The sequence below is a fragment of the Larimichthys crocea genome, chromosome XV, assembly GCF_000972845.2.
Source record: "Larimichthys crocea isolate SSNF chromosome XV, L_crocea_2.0, whole genome shotgun sequence".
NCBI lineage: Eukaryota > Metazoa > Chordata > Actinopteri > Sciaenidae > Larimichthys > Larimichthys crocea.
In genome coordinates, this window is record NC_040025.1 from 20,826,777 (window position 1) to 20,844,100 (window position 17,324).

Here is a 17,324-nt window from a genome sequence, read left to right on the forward strand (position 1 = left end):
ACTAATTTGTCTTATTTTCATTGCATTCAAATGTAATTTACTGAGGTTAAATGTTTCACTGTAATTGCAACAGGGGGAAAAAAAATGGTTTCATTAGCTTGCCACGACAGGAAGAGAGGACTGAAGTTTCGGTCCGAAGTGTTAACCTGCTCTTTTCAGGCTGCTGCAGCAGCGTGCTTCTTCATACTTGTGTGAGCAAGTTTAAGATGTCACCTCGGGTTTCTTCTCAAGTGTCACTATTGTCTGACATGTGCCATTATCAGGGGGACTGGGAATGATATGCAACGAACATCCCAGAACCAGTGGGCTTTTCTGATATTTCCTAAATATTAACAAAGATCAGCAGATTAGAGGCTTCCTGTTGCCTCCCACGTGACCAAAGCAATATTTTAAAGTTCAAGTGTGTAGGATTTAGTGACATCCAATGATTGTATAAAGACATCGACGGTGCATGAGAGACAGATTGAAGCTGAAAACATGCGTCGCTGGATGCCGCCATGTCTGTACATCTTCCACCTCTCAAGTTAATCAAAATATCGACAAAGATGTGCATCATCGCTGGACGTAAAGCGGGCCAAATAACGCCTGGGTGCTCTAATAAGTCATCTGTGACAGCACCCACCTGCCAATCAAAGCTGCCATGCTGTTAACTCTAACTTTAAACCTTGATATAATTTGAACTGGTGAACTCTAAAAATTCACCCTCAGTACAGTTGTCATGAACGGGGACATTAGCTGCAGAGACCAAAACCATTTTTTGCACCAGGCTGTAAACATGTTTATTCCTGCTGTGTTTCACATTTTAACATGGAGGCTTATAGATGTGGAAATGAACTGTGGCCAGCCTCAAGCGGGCACTCACTCTGAGAATTACAGTTTTTAGCACTTTCATATTGGCTTTGTCACAGAGGTTGTGGTTTGGTGGCATCTAGAGGTGAATACCACCTCGCCTCACCTCCTTGTCTAATCATGTATAGGAGAAACTATGGTGAAGAAGGTGGAAGATTCATTTAAAAAAAGGTAATTATACACTAATGAAAACACTTTTTACTTTATTATATTCCATATTAATAAATCACCTTAAATCCTACACACTGTACCTTTAAGTTTATAGTAATACTCTTGAGTACACCGCTACCCTCCTGTTATTGTGTACCATGAGGAAGACGTCCAATGACACTCGAAACCACACATTTATTACATTCTGTTTATTCTGCAAATACCATCTGTAAAAATTATACATCAAGCCTAAGTATGGAACTCTAGTAAAAGTTCACAGTTCTTTTACAGTCAAATTTATGTCATAGGAAAGTTCCATAAAAACAAATGTACGTACACGTCAGTGACGTAAAGAAGCACTTGATGCTACAACACAAACCAGATTCCATATAGTCTACAATATTGTGTCGCTTTTTCTTTTCTTTTTGTTTAAACACAACAGGGTGCTTGCCTTCTTTGGATGACTGAGTTTAAATCAGACATTATGTACAGATAAGAAATGAAAAGCGAGTACAAAGAGAAAAAACCCTCAGTGCTGTGTTTCACATAAGACAGCCTAGCTAGCACATTTAAAGTAAGCTGCAAGCATGAAGTCAAAGTGTATGAGTGCAAGTTGAGTATGAAGATGACACAATTTTAAAAAAATTCAAAAATCTACTTTAAGGCCTAGGCAAGCACCCTGAAGCAAAGAGCTGTGCAGTTTTTCGTACCCCAAAACAAAGAATGAATGAATGTCTCTCAGCGCTTCGTCGATCCATCGTCTGAGGGTTGGTTTAGTCGATAACTGTCCAAACCCAACCCCCACCCCCTGATCAACATCTGCGGAGGTCTCAATCTTGACCACACTTCTCCCTTTCCCCCCCTCCTCTCCTTCCTCCATTTTTTTCCCTCCTCCTCCCCCCCCCTCATCACAGCAGGCAGGCGGAACAAACACAGCAGAAAAACGCTGTCAGCCCTGCCCCTCCCCTCTACCACATCCACTCCTGCACTTCAGTCTCTACTGGAACTTCCTTCTGAAGGGAAAATGGCCGACAGGAGGGATACTGGAGAAGGTCCGTGTAGTGAAGGGGGTAGACACAGCGAGGGGAAGGAGGATGGCATGGGGTGGGGGATATGTGGGGTGGGTTAGTGGCTTTAACGTCCATCTCACGTAGCGGTGGGGGGGTGGGTCATGCCTACCTCTCGGGGTGTGAGCAAGAAAGAGAGAGGGATGGTTCTGAGGTCCATTTCCATCCAGTGATCCTGTTACAACCGCATCTGCCATCTTTTCCTCAGACCACCTGCGTTGTGAACTCCATCCTCAGACAAAAAGGCCTCTTCAATCAGTTCCTGTAGCAATTAACAAAAGGAATTAAAAATCCATCGCCATGACAACGGGCTCCGGAAATAAACATTTTCCTCATGATTACACACAGTGTACTGGTATCAGACATGCAGTTGTTTTCCTGTCACAACACACCTCGTTACTCATAATTATGATCACCTAAAAGACAATTACACATAGTTTGATTCATCTCCATGTATCGCCATTGAAATCCGCCAGTTTCAACCAAAAACCTAATTAAAACTGACTCACACTGAAGCCTAAACAGTTACATAGTTCTCATTTTAAGAGTTGTGATTCAGAGCTGCAATATGAAAACTTATTCTGATAATCGAATTACACCATTTTTGTCACATTAAATTCAATATCTTGAACATACATTTTTGGTGACATCACTTTGTGCATGCGAGTCACATTTTTCACCATTTCTTAAATTGGATTAATCAATTCATCAAGTGACTTTATTACTGTATCTATCAGAGTAAAGATTACTCCAGATGTGAACACTACCTTTACTAGGATTCACAGTCTCGTCAGTGGTTGCCTCTTCAGCTTCTGTTGCGACACCACACACCGACTGCTCCATTTTCTCCTCCGTCCCTCCTCCTGGCTGCGGTTCCAGAGGGGAGGATCCTGTTCGAGGCTCAGCTGCTGCACCTGGTGCAACTGGTCTTGGTCCTGCCGCATGAGCAGCGGCGGCAGCGGCAGCAGCAGCAGCAACAGCAGCAGTTTGTTCCATCTGGGGTAAAGAAGCTTTGGTGGAGAACCAATGTCGCACCAAGTCCGTTGTTAAACCGCTAGCCTGAGCCAGTTCCTGCAACTGAGCATAAAGAATGGTCTGTATTAGGACAGGGACTGCAGATGTTTGACTGTGACCACAAAACTACAAACTACAGGATAAGAGGTAAACACTAAAACACACAGTGTAACAAGAGCAGAATTAGAGTCAGCAAACTGACTCAGTGGTAAGCTGTAGTTCAACAAAATAAAGACACTATCAGGACAATAATGGACAATGGACATTAAACTGGACAATTATACCTAAATGCGCAACAATAGCCATAGCTGTTTCATGTGCACAATAGGCTAGTATTTCCTAATTCATATGTTCATTATGGATGTAAACTTATATACATGCATATTTACACTGTTTTCTATATCTTTAAATTACTACTGATCTATATCTGCTGCTATGGTATAACATAGGACCACAAAGTTTAAACAGTACAGAGCAAACAGTGCACATATACAATGTTCTTTTTAAATTAAGTGGCAATAATCCAATCGTCCAAACGTGAAGGCAGCCAGAGCAACACTTGGATGCATTAAGCAAAGTCAATAAAATCTTGATACTATAATGAGATAAATAAGCTCAAACCATCAAACCCTCAAACCCAAGGAGATTATATTGATCAGCCGTTTCTCAAGTGTCACTTGGCAATAAAAATATAAACAATTTAACAGCTTTTTACAGCTCACCACCCTGAACTCTATATGAGAGATGCACGAAGATCTATTTAAGTCCTTATCACTGTATGATGCATTTACAGAAGTACCTCCTTCTGCTTCATACAGCAGATGTATATTTGTGGTTTACTTATCTATACCACATGTCAGTTTTGCACTTCTTTGCTGCCATGAAATTTAATTTAGCTGATCTTATCTGACATAGGAACTTGTGTGAAATACAGTCGACATTAAACAGACTTCAAATGTAGCACAGTGAGAAGAAACAAAGGTGACAGAAAGCTCCAGAGTTCAGAATTAGAGACGTTTCTCTGTGCTTCTGATGCACACAAAAACAAGTGCCACGTGGAGCACAAAATGAACAGAAGAGTAGCTGCAATAAAAACACGTTTTGAGCTCAGTACCTCTTCTCAGGCTGCATATTTCAAGCATGAATAGATCTTTTGACTCAAGTGAGAGTGTACCTCTTTGCTTTATAAAACAAAAGCCAAGTGTTTTTAAATGAAAAAAAAAAAAGTCACTGTCGAACAATGGACCTCCTTTGAGTCAAGAGCCACAACAATTTCAAACACAAAAATCCTGAGTATAATAAATAAAAGGCCTTTAATATCATGTGGCTGATGAATATGACCATTTTTAATGGTTGTTTTGCCATTTCTGAGCCAGCACACAGTCTTCCAGCACAAAGAGGATGAAATATGATTTGATATGATTATTATTGTTACCATTAATAAAACACAGCCACCAAAACTGATAATTTGTTTTGAAACAAATTCATTCAAAAAGCTTCAAGTTGATTTAGTGAGTTGAACTATGGAACATGCTGTTGCCATTGACACCCACATATACAATTATCAGTAAGTGAAATTTAACATTGCTCTAATACTGAAGTGGCTACATATTTATAAAGCTAACTAAACTGGTTTTGAAACAGGTAATATTATTTATCTCTCAAAGCTTCATAGAAAGTACCTACATATGTGTGTAAACAAGAGACACGCTCTGGAGCGTCACACCTCTTATCATAACAGAACTGACTTATCTTCTGCTGCTCAGGTTTCGGTTGCTCCAAGCCATCAAACTGCCTGAGAAAATGTGTAAACATACCTGTGACTCCTCCAGTCCGCCATGGATGTTGAGATGGTCCTGGAGGATCTTTGTGTTCCCCTTCTGGAGGTCCTCTTCCAAAGCCTCGTTCTGGTACGCCTCCAGCCACTTCAGCTGGCCGTTCTTCTGCACATAACGACAGTCCCCGAACCAGCGCACTACCTCAGGTCTGGGCAGTCCAGTTGCTGAGATCAGTTCATCATACTGAGTAGCGCTTGGCCACTGGGTACGGGCATAGACTTGTTTGAGCAATTGCAACTGCTCTGCTGTCTTCTTACTTCGGGTGGTTGTGGGTTTGGGAGAATGGGATGGTTTGGGTGTTGGGGTGGATGATTGGGATGGTTTGTGTGTGGAGGCTGATGTGGGACCAGGGGAAGATGCAGGTGTGCTGGATTGAGGCAGTAAAGTGGGGCTATCCAACCCTTCACCCTCTGCTTTGCCATTGGCCTCTGTCACCTTCAGCATCTTCAGGTTTATTTTAATGGGGTTGACTTTCAGTTCTCCTGGACAGTCCTCTTTCTGTCTCTCCTCCCCATCAACTTCCATCTCCTCCTCCTCTTGCAGTGCCCGCTCTGCCTCCTCTTTCTTCTTCTTCTCCTCAGCTGCCATTCTCTTCCTCCTGTCAGCGAACCAGCCATGGATCTCCCTTCTGGTCATCTTTGTCTCAGATCGCAGTCTGTCCACCTCCTCTCCTGACGGGTCAGGGTCCTGGGTAAAACTGGCTTCTAGAGCCTTCACCTAAGCAAAAACAAGAATGGACAAGGTCAAAAACCTGGAAGAACTATAAAACTATAGATTACTAGATTAATTGAATAGTCAACAAGAAATATTAATCAGTATTTGGATCTTTGATTATTTATTTCAAGGACCAGTGTGTAAGATTTAGTGGCATCTAGCCGTGCAATTCCTGATTGCAACCCCTGCCTCACCCTCTCTCTACCTAGTGTAAAGGAGAAACTATAGTGGCTGCAAAAGGCCTGATCAAGTGTTTGTTTTTTTCTAGACTACTGTAGAAACATGGCAGACCATGGTCAGGTGATTATACACTAAAGTACAGTATCAACTTCCATTTCTGCCATATTTTGTTTATAGATCCTCCTAAATCTTACACACTGGACCTTTAAGTCAATAATTATTTAAGCAAATATAACAAATATTGTCTAGTTCCAGCCTCTAAAAAGTGAGGATTAGCTGCTTTTCTCTGTTTTACATTATTGAAAAACTAAATATCTTTGGGTTTGGGATTGATGGTCAGATAATACAAGACATTTTAAGATGAAGAGGCATTTTCCATTATTTCCAGGCATTTTATAGATTAAACAATGAAATTATTAAAAGTGTTAAACCACTGACTTAGTAATGAACTGGTGTGTTAAGGTAGAAGCTGCTAATGTAGCCTCGTCTCACCTGATGAGGTTCTCTCTCCTTGTAGCGGATGGCCGTGAAATCGGGAGAAGGAGGTCTGGGGAGTCGGCGGGAAGGTGTGGTGGGAGATGTGGGAGTCTGCGATGCGGTTGGGCTCAGGGGTGCAGAGCTGTGCTGGGGTGTTTTCGCACCAGAGTTGCTGCTACTTTCAGACAAATCAACAGGGTTGGCACTGCCAGCGGCGCCACTCCCTGGCGTACTTGACCCGCTCCCTGCTCCGGCTGCACTGCCAGACTTACTCTGTCCACCCGTGCTGGCGCGTGAACCTTTGAGGTTGCGAAAGTGGTAGCGCCGGTCGCTGAACCACTTGCGGACTTCTCGTACTGTGAGTCCAGTCAGAGAGATGAGGCGGTCCACCTCTTCCTGGTCAGGAAACTGGCTGAGCTGAAAACTGTCCTTCAGAGCGTTGAGCTGCTCTTGAGACTTCTTGCCCTTGTAAAAGCTCGGGTCCAGGAATGCGTTAATGGGCGTCCGAGAGCCAGGCGTGCTGCTTGAAGGAGCTGCAGGAGAGGGCGAAGAAGACTTGGAGGCAGGGGAGGATGCCTCCTCCATTTTGAGGGATGGAGAATCACTGGTGGTGGGCTCGACATCATCTGTGATTGTGCTGGTTGTGTTATTTTTGTTGCTGCTACCATTGGTATCTTTGCTTATTTGCCCACTGCTGCCCGTTTTGCCGTTACCGTTATTAGATTTGCTGTCGGTCACATGTTTGCTATCTGTGGTTACTTTGCTGTCACTCTGCACAACGCTGGTGTTGTTGGCTTTGCTCATGTCAGTGTTCATAGTGTGTCCATGGCTGGCAGCATTACCATTGCTTTTGTCGTTGCAGTCTGCGTTAGCACCACTGTGTTTACCATTGACACTGCTCACCTTAGCATTACTATGATTACTGCTTCCTAAACTAAGGTTGATGACACTAGCTTGAGTGCTACTACCCCCTCCCCCACTCCTACTACCATTACTGCTAATGATGTTGCTCCCAGTACTACTGCTACCTACCGTCCCCACCACCATGCTAATGCCTTTGTCCGCCACCAGGGCTGCAGCAGGTCGGGCCTGCATCATGGGACGCGCCGCTGCCTGGGGCTTAGGTGTGACAGCCAGTGCCACAGGGGCACTGCTAACCTGGATGCCGTTTGCCATTACAGGCTGTGTGACAATTACCCCTCCTTGGCTGACAAGAGAGCCCTGCAGGATGTGAGGGATCCCGGTAGCCCCCAATGAGGCAGGCAGGACTGTGATTGTGTGTTGGGCTGGGCTACGCTGACTCTGGGTCTGGTTCGAGCTAGAGGGTGCGGTCTGGATGATGGTGTTGAACATCTTCCTCCTGGCCTCCTCGATCTCCTCAGGTGACCAGCTGATGCCTTGTTTCAGTCTCTGGGCCGTGAACCAAATCTTGATCTGCTCTTCGGGGAACTTTGTGACCACGGTCAGGTAGCAGAGCTCAGCCTTTGTGGGGTACGGGAACTTACTGAAGGAGGTCTTCAAGAAAGAAGAGGAGTCCATGGAGGCACTGTAGGTAGGTATGCTGCTCAAAGGAATCATCACCTGGGAGGAAAATGAGAGTGGGATTATTACTGATATCCAAATTACTTCATTACAATGGGACACAAAAAAAATGAAGCAAAACACTTACCTTAGGTAGATTTTTGGAAGAAGAAGTCGAAGATGTGGAGGAAATATTTGAAGACACCGTGATCGGTGTAGATTGATGAAGGCTTCTGCTTTGAACCACTGAGACCACCTAGAGAAACAGATTTTTAAAAATCTGAATGAAATCATCTGGATTTGAACCAAAACAGCCAAACTAAAAAGAGACATAAAGAACCGCCACCTACCTGTGTGATGGGAGTCTTCAGCATTGGTAATGCTCCAGAGCCATTAACTATCTGGATTGCCGAGGGCAGAGTGACCTTGGTCGTTCCATTGTGAACAATTGTGGGAACATGGGTGACTGTCACTGCAGCAGTATCTTTTCTCTCAGTTTCTCTGGAGGCTGAGATGGCGTGTGCGTCTGAAGAAGGCTCGTCAGAGGCTGGATGAGACACCACTATCCGTTTAGGCTCTGATTTGCCCTTTAACATCCTCATAATTGGTGTTTTTGTGATAGAAATCTCACTATCCTTCCCAGTCTCTGCCCCAGTCACTAGATTCTGCTCCACCACTGCTCTCCTGTCCTTCTTCTTCAGATGCAGAGTTGTATTCAACGTGCTGGGGTGAACCCTGGCATTATGCAGAGCCAACCCCTCAAACTTTGGCGATGAAACCCCACAACTCACACAAAAGAAGCTTGGGTCAGCACGGAAGTCTGGGTGCCCCGAGTACACATGATCCAAGAACAAGTTAAGGTCATGGGTTTCAAAGTTACAAGGCTTACAGGTGTAAGTGCCAGCACCGTCTTTGAGAGCGTCCTCCAGCTCTGTTTTGGAGGACTCTCCTGGGTCGAGGGGGCTATGTCTGCCACCTCCAGAAAGCCTGGATTGATGGACAAAAACAGGAGAGTCGTGTTCAACCTCTTCTGCTGGGCGTATGATCTTGCTGGGGATCATACAAGGAGTGGTGGACTTCCTCTTGCTGGCCATGGTGTGACCACAGCGTGGGGAGGGGTTGGTCAAATGGTTGAGAATAGGGTGTGGGTGAGAATATGGGTCGTTTCTGGTTGACTATAGACCAGGCACGAGGGAAGGAGGACAGCGGGACATGTCTGTAGGTCCACTTGTAGTTTTCACTGCAGTTGTGAAGGAAAGCCTGGAAATGAGAGAGAGGAACATGTTTTAGTTCAAGTCATCAGTCACCATACTATACAACACACCTGGAAATTGTTAGATCATCACAAACTGTTGAATTTCAAGTACAAATGAGGGAAGAAGTGGTACAACAGACTGCAAGAAGAAGTACGATGTAATCTTACGCTACTCAACACAAGCCAGTTTTCCCTCTGCAGGACGAAAATCACACATGGTTGGTTGTTTCCAGGTAAAATATCAACACCATAAATATGGTAGGGTTAAAAAAAAAGAAAAAAAAAAATCAAAAAGCCGTCAAAATCTAGTGTTGCTTATAAATCTTTAATTAAAAAAATAAAAAAATAAAAATCAAGTCTCTTCCTCAACTCCCCTGCCCCATGACACTCAAGGCTATCTGCTTTATGAGGGCTTTCAAACAAGCTCAGCCTGCTTCTTCACTAAAGGCTTTTTGGGAGAGCTCCTGTCCTACCCCCTTCTTTCCCCTCCCCCACGCAACCCCGTCTCACTTCCCCTCGTTCAGACACACCCCCTCAGAGAAAGCACATTCTGTATTTTCTTTCCCCCCCCCTTTTTTTTAAAAATTGACAGCCTCTGTAGCTTCACCAAACACCTTCATAAAGATTACCACAGAAATATTCACTTGTGAATGTGTTGCCTAAGATAGGCGCTACTTGACAATTGTGCAAGTGGGTGGTTCAGCAGATGTTCCTCAGTGGAAAAATGGCGTTCTTGGCCAACAACAGTGCAGACAGAAACACACGGACCCACATAGAAATCTTCAGATTTCTACTTCACCTCCAGATCCCTTGACTCCATACAAAATGGCGAAGCTTCCTGTGGAGGAGTTATCACCTCCCTCCTCCCTCCTTCCTCCGCTCCCTTCCTCTGACAGAGAGGTAGTGAATGATGCAGTATGGGAGGAGAGCTCTAGGGTAATTACTCTCCCAATCACTCTGCACTGACAGGACGCCTCATGTCATGCACTGAGCAGCAAAAGTTTAAATAGAGGTTCAACAGGAAAACCCTGAAACCTTTTCAAAGCCTAGTTCCTCCATACCCAAACCCTCTTGTAGGCAGCCCATATCTAAAATACCCTGCCCTTCCTATGCACAAACAGTACCATGCAAATGTTAAACTTGTCTGGGACTAGTTTCAGACTAATCTCTTTGTGCACAATGCTGCTGCAGCACCTCCTTTTCTGTCAGGTGAGCAGCTTACTCCACGTTATGTGTCATCATCATATAACAAAACCGGCCATTCTTCAGAGAAATCTAACTTGTTCAATGACAAATGCTCTCTTCCTCTTGTACCCGCAAATGCGCGCACACACAAACACACTCACACAGCCTTGCTTTGCAACAGAAAGGTCATGGTACATTAGCTCAAAGCCCAGTTAACCCTCACAGGACTGGGGTGTGACAGATGCCCTTCCACACACACACTGATCTGAGTGAAGGTATACAAAATTCCTCCCTTCAAAAGCCTCTCGCCTCAGTTTCAGTTTGAGTCAATGTAAAACTTTTATTAACTCCCATGTGCAGTTTATTTACAGTCCACCAGCTTTTCTGAAAATTTAAAATCAAACTCACGGATGATCAAACGATGAGATACTTCATTGAGCATGTTACGAAAACTTAACTGAACTCACAAATTAGTCATTTTGTCTATGAGAAAGCTTCCCCTCTGTTTGGATCAGAGTGTGAGGGGTTAACAGGCAAATGAAGTTTGCTACTGTGGAGGGAACGTGATGCCCCTTGTTCCCCAGCGCACCCCCCAGAGAGAGTAACTGCCCTTCGCTTTGGCTGTTGTGCACCCCTCCTACTCCCCTGCCATTCAGTTCTGCATCAGGGGGCACCGCTCTGCCAAGGCAGGCTGGTCACATGACCAACATAAAGGCTTATGGGTGGGCAGCCTCAGCCATCCATCACGTGGTTCTGCTGGGTGTGGGTGAGCAGGCGAGAGGAGAGAGGAGAGGAGAGGGAGAACGAACGAGAGAGACTGGTGGGGGATGGGCAGCCAGTTTGGGGTGAGGAGGCATGGGAAGAAGGGGTGTTAACTATCGTGGAGGAAGCACTGAGGTGTTTCAGTGAAGAATTTTCCTCCGATACCCCCCTCCAACCATCCACCAACACCACTCCGCCCTGCTAACCCCCGCTCTTCAATGCCCCCTTCTTGCTCCAAACTACAATCACACAGTCCTTCCCTCCTCCCACCTCCCCTCTCTCCCTCCCTCCCTCCCTCCCTCCTCACTGCGCTGCAAAGCCTGGAATGTTCCAACCCGAGCTCTTCAGCCAGTGGACATAACCTGAAGTTCAGCTACAGTGTCTGTATGTGCCCACACATGCATTTGAGTGCCTCATGCATAATAATTACTCCAAACTAAAACAAAGAGTGAACGTTTAAAGTGTAAAAATCGACAACGGTTGGGAGTGCTACAATGGCGACAAAGTTCACGTCACACACTGATGGCATGTTTTTTTAAAAAAAGAAGAAAATGAAAGAAAAAAAAAAAAACGCCACAACTGTACGAACTCGCACCTCAGCACAGGCCTCGTACAGGTGAGGACAGAGACAATGCACAAGACGAGCTGAGCGGCCGTTATCAGCCAAGTCCAAATAGGGCAGCTCATGTCTCAGCAATGCCAGCCTCACATGAGGTCCGTTGACTCACCGGTATGAACGCATCGGCCAGTAACTCTAATTTGAATGTTGCACATACGTCGTACTGACCATGTGGCCATGGTGGGTTTCGTGTGTGTTATGTCAGCATTTGCATGTGTGGGTTTCCTGTGTGATTGAGAGCGTAGAGAAAGAGGAGGGAGGTGGGGTGGGGTGGGCGGGGGCGCATGTGTGCTCGCGTTTGTGTGTGTGTGTGTGTGTGTGTGTGTGTCTATGTGGCGTGCGGGGGTGGCTGCCTGCATGCCTGTGTGTGAGGCTTGTTTACTGAGGTAGTGAGGCTGCCATTTTTTTTTCCTGTCTGTGGGTGAGACTCAAAGATCTCCCAGTGACAGACAATGTTCTCGTCTTCTTGGTTCATAACCTATATTATCTACGCCTCATCAATGTCTCAGCACAGCATGACCTCCTTTTATCCCTTGGACTGACTCTTGTCTAAGGCCTGGGCTATATCCTCTGAGTACAGGCCAATAATAGCGCTCACACATACACTAGAAATCCTACAGCTTGGCTGCATAGCGTAGCTGCATGCTAACTACTCCTCTCCTCACCTAGCTGAGAATACAGGTGTAACGCTGATATCGGCATGTGTAACAAACGCTCTCGCTCCTTCAGAGAGGATACGTGTACAGCACAGGCGGCAGTCTCCTTGTCTCCTCCATTTCTTGCTTCCTCGCTCGTCTCTTTTCCTTCCCTCTCACCCCTTTTCTTCACCCTTGCCCCCCCCCCCCCCCCCCCCTCCCTCTCCAACCGTCTCTGCACCCTCTGCTTCCCCTCCCTCCATTCCTTCTTCTCCTCCCTCTCCGAACAAGTTTGGCCCAGGGAGACAGGTCGGCAGCGCCACTGGTGTGTTACTGTCCCCATGGCAACCACCTCCTACCCACCTCCCCCCCTCTCTTTCCCTCTCCCACCAGCTCATTTCTCTAAAGCACATGTGTGTGGGTAAACACACACACACACACACACGCGCACACACACACACACACACACAGTTACTCAGACATACACGCACACACACACACACATCTCCTATGCCATCCAGTCCCTGGCTCTAGCAGGGCTTGTTTGTTCCACACACCCCTGTGAGTGGTATTTGGAGAGTCCCTGCCCTGCTCCTATTTCAGTGCCTCCCTCACGCGGTGTTGATGTCTCTCAGCTAGGTGTGGTCGCCGTCGCCAAGGCACACTATTGGCCAGAGCTGATGCCGTCTCTTCCTGTTAACTCAGTGCCGAGGCCCTGTCCAGACATCTGCCTGGGCTACTGCCCTGTCCCTTGCTCACTTGTGGCTCTTGTGCTTGGCCTTCAGTGGCGTGAGGTATGAAGGGCTCCTGTATTCACTGTAGGCAACGCAGGTATGGATACATAAACACAAGACGAAAAATCTGGAAGACGGCATCTCTTTCAGAGAGGACCACCTCTGTGCCCAAGAGTATTGAAGCTAATTGTCAAGTCTGTGGCAAATCACAAACCCTTCGCCACCTCGAGAGTCTCTGCACTGAAACAGAAACCCTTTGCCGTGTTTCGTTTGCGCCAAAGCACAAAATCCTTGCCGGTTACTTAATTCACTCCCACCTTAAACTGACATGGCTCCAACTAACCTCCTCCTGTCAGTCAACTCCAGCGTTCTCGCTCATATCTCTGGTGAGAAACACGGCTCGCCACATGCTTACACGCTTTTTGTGCATCTCAACTTCTTTTCAACGACCATTTCAATCCTCATATACGATACTGGCAAATAAGAAAACCTCAATGACAGTGTTCCTAGCTTCCTACTAGTGTCATTCCATCTGCTCCTGAGTCCCAATTGGGCTGCTCTCAGGTCAGGGAGCGGATGGCTGCGTGGGTTGCAAACGGCTGCATTGCTGTGGCCACTGCCAGTGCATGCGTTAAAAAACTGGGTTGCTGAGAGGGGAGGGAGAGAAAAATGGCGGAGCACCATGCTCTGTGCTGTCCAACCTAAAATGGCTGACATCACAAGCTGTTAACCAGCCAAGCAGAGCAAGAGGCTGCTACTGCTGCTGACCCAAACCTGCTCGCTCTGGACGTTGTGTGTGGATCTCACAGTGCTCTATCCCCAAAGATTGTGAAAAGGATCTTGAGCAGCAGCTGACTCTGTTTTTTTTTTTGTTTTTTTTGTGGTCATACTTTGAAGAGATCTGGAAGTAAATTGTCATTACACAGGTCAAGACAGAATGGAGACAAAACTCACTGATGAAAAGTCATCACTGAAGGACTGACACATGCTTAAAAAACGGAAAATAAAAAGGAGCTGTGAGACGAACAAAGGGCGCACAACACACACACATGATTTTAATAAAAAGGTCGTACTGATTAATCCTCCCATGCAAAGCAACTCAACCTACTTCAGCTGAAAGATGTCAAATTGAGGGAGAGAAAGGGAGAGGGAGAAGGAGAAAGAGGAGGTGGAAGGTGGTGATGATGGAGGGGTGAGTGAGACTATTCACCGATATGTGCAGCCATTGAGCTTGAGCATCTCCACAGCAACACAAAGACACAGTGTAAGAGGAGCTTAATAATAACAACAAATATAATATGAATAATAATAAAAACAGCTGTTTGGAACATTAAATATTGACAATTACTCCCATCTAAAAGAAAACTCCTGCATGCCCAAATGGTGTTTTCGTCTGATTCATTTGAAATAATCAACATTAGTACAAATAGTAAAAAGGTGTGCTGTGGTCGGACGAGTGGATTAAGCTGCTTGTCTATGCCTGGGACTCACGTGGACATCAGACACAAACTAGCTGTCTGGTAAAGCTTTGCACTAATCCCTGGAGTCACACACACACTCATGACAACACTGACATGATAAATAACCAAGGCAACAGCTTGCAAACTCATAACAGCCTGTTAGGCAACGTGGGCTGGAGCATGAAGTGCTGCTTGTGGTGTGTACGAAAAGTGTGGCACGGCTTTGATTTTAAAACTAATAAATGTGTTATGGCAATAGTAAATGAAGGCTACTTTGACTTTAACAATTATTAGTCATAACCGAGGGGAGGTCCAAGTGATTTCTAACTTCTTCTTCTTCATTCATAACAGCACAGACTGGAGAGGTTGGAGGTAATTCTGCATGTTGTTGTTCACGCGTAAAGATCTAACAGGTCGGGACTTTAATACGAACCCATAACATCTAAATCACAACTGATATGTCAAGAATGTCTCTTCAAATGTGAGCGAATATAGCGGTGTTGTTGTTTTTTGTGTGAAACAGCATAAAACACAGAGTGGGTTTTGTGCTGTAACGTTATAGTCCCCTGAGCGCAGCAGCGTCAAACATTTCCGAAAATGATGCGTGTTCATCTTCCGCTCAAGTTAGGCGGAGTGAGCGTCCAACTTAATGGGCTCGTCCACATTAGAGCTTTTTAAAAATAACAAATTGGAACCAATTCAGGCAGGAAAGGAAAAAGCAAAAGCCTCCCTTTAACAAATAATAAATTAAAAAACCTAACTCTCTCTCCCCCCGTTGGCTGTCGCCATTTTAAGCAGGCGACATGCAGCTGGCCAGCACTGCCTTTGCTTGCTGAGCCCGCAAAGGTGGCTGGCTTCACAATAGCGCACATACAAGTTTTTTTTTTTTTTTTTTTTTGGAAAGGTGAAACACTTTGTGTAGAATGCATGTGACAAAAAACACACTCACCTCGCTTTGTCCGGAGCTCAGTGTATGCTTTAAAAAAAAAAAAAGTTACAATGATATGAGGCTCAGTGGTGGTGGGAGGTTAGGGCTTCACTGATGGCAACTTATAGGTGTATAAGCCCCCTCTGTCCATCGGCTGGTGATAAACGTGACACTGGAGCCAGACCGGTTCCTTAAAAAAAAAAAAAAAAACGTCCCCCCCCCCTCTTTTTTGCGCTTGTTTATTTCGAGTGGCTCTCAGTGTTAAAGCAGGCAGTGGAAGGGGAGGAAAATACGACGGACGTACCGAGGGAAGAGACGGACACGTGACGCAGACGTCACTGACGGTGGAGTTGGCGTGAGAGCTCCTGCTCCTCCGCGCGCAGAGCACAAGTGAGTCAGACATCACGTCCTGACTTTGACCCAACACCACCGGAGGGTCGTGGTCTAGTTGTGGAAAAAGGGGGCCAAAAGCTTCCACTGTTCCGGTTATACGTGATGTTACCGCGACTCACACCTGTCTCCCTCCCAGGTGACCTCTCTTAAAGAGATAGTACAGACAGATATGATCCAAAAGTTATCCCGCATTCATCCCGCAACAACCACTGTGTGCACACAAGTGAAGCTCCCTTTAACATATGCACAATTATAAAACACGTTGCTTGCAGCATGTTACAACATGCACTATAGATTTTTAATATTTTGCACGGACACACAGAAAATGATCATTAACCATATACTGGATTACTTTACACACAACATTTATGTGTGTCAGCTTGTCTCTGATCATAAAACACAACTTTATTCTGAAATAATAAAGATTCTGACACAGTGACCCTTATAAAAGACACATGGTTATGTAATAATGCAGTATCCGGTTGATATTGTTCAACTGCAAGTAATGAAACTACCAACAAACCAGCTGACACACAGTGAACCTTTTTGGGCCCATGGTGCAGTTATGTCTGCATGCCTTGCTCTGTTAGTAATACAGACTTGCACAGACACCTCCATTATACATGGCAGCAGAAAATATGTATTAGATACTGTTATTAAAAAGTTATTTTAAACAGGTTATAATAAAATTGACTTGACTACATATGTTTACATGAAAGGGCCAACATGCCCTCCTTACTATATCCATACAGTGTCACTTTATCAGGTACACCTGGCTAAAACCAGTCTCTAATATTTTATTTTCCATCATTAATACAAATATGGTGGCTAAATAAACATCTTCTAGTGTAGCACCACAGATCACAGTCTACAAATTGACCACAAAGTTGAGCTGACACACCCTTTGAAGTGCACATTAGGATGTAGTATTGCAGGGCTGTTGAATTTGGGTGCATTGGCTTTTCTTCAACTGTTAGAAACAACTGTGGCTCTTCCACAAAAAGGATATGAGATGAAAAAAAAAAGCAAGATCTCACGTGGTTACTTTCCACGCCTTCTCATAGGAGAAGACAAAGCATTGTGCATATTAGTTACAGCAGGGTCACAACTGTAAGCATAGTGAGTGCTCACAGTTATTATTAGACTGTTATTGATTTTCCATTAAGCCATGCTTATTATGCATGCATGCCATTAGACTCAAATTAAAGATGATGACACACCCCCCACGTCTTCCTGAGTGAGTCATGCATAGTGGGTCAAGTTTAAGATTCAAAGGAGAAGCTAAAATATGCTTACTCTAGCTCATATTTAAGGGGATGATTTATTTATAACCACAAATTCCAGCATATTTCACTTAGAGTTTAGAGGTGAGAAATATATTTTTTTAAAAACATTGACATTTTATTTGAGATCCACTTCCATCAAAGTCTGATTTAAATTCATTTTAGTTTTATTTTCCACATTTGTATGTGCATGTGTACAAATATCCTTATTCTTTCTTCACCACTCTCAAGTCAGTCTCATATTAGTCTATCTTGTTTTA

General features: G+C 44.9%; 1 protein-coding gene across 3 annotated transcripts; it reads right to left on the bottom strand.

Annotated features, from left to right (window-relative positions):
- Positions 1 to 1,193: 1,193 nt before the first annotated feature.
- Positions 1,194 to 15,864, bottom strand: zhx3b (zinc fingers and homeoboxes 3b). 3 transcript variants are annotated; one of them, XM_027288528.1, is made up of 7 exons: positions 15,693 to 15,864; positions 8,161 to 9,070; positions 7,959 to 8,066; positions 6,305 to 7,870; positions 4,898 to 5,635; positions 2,834 to 3,143; positions 1,194 to 2,328 (listed from the first exon to the last, which is right to left on the bottom strand). In XM_027288528.1, exons 2-7 carry the CDS (start codon positions 8,902 to 8,904, stop codon positions 2,318 to 2,320), a joined length of 3,477 nt encoding a protein of 1,158 aa, XP_027144329.1. In that variant the 5' UTR covers positions 8,905 to 9,070; positions 15,693 to 15,864; the 3' UTR covers positions 1,194 to 2,317. The 3 variants fall into 3 exon arrangements, with proteins under 3 accessions (XP_027144329.1, XP_010736945.3, XP_019112054.2); XM_010738643.3 differs by lacking the exon at positions 15,693 to 15,864 and adding an exon at positions 15,410 to 15,685; XM_019256509.2 differs by lacking the exon at positions 15,693 to 15,864 and adding an exon at positions 9,234 to 9,333.
- Between the last annotated feature and the right edge of the window lie 1,460 nt (positions 15,865 to 17,324).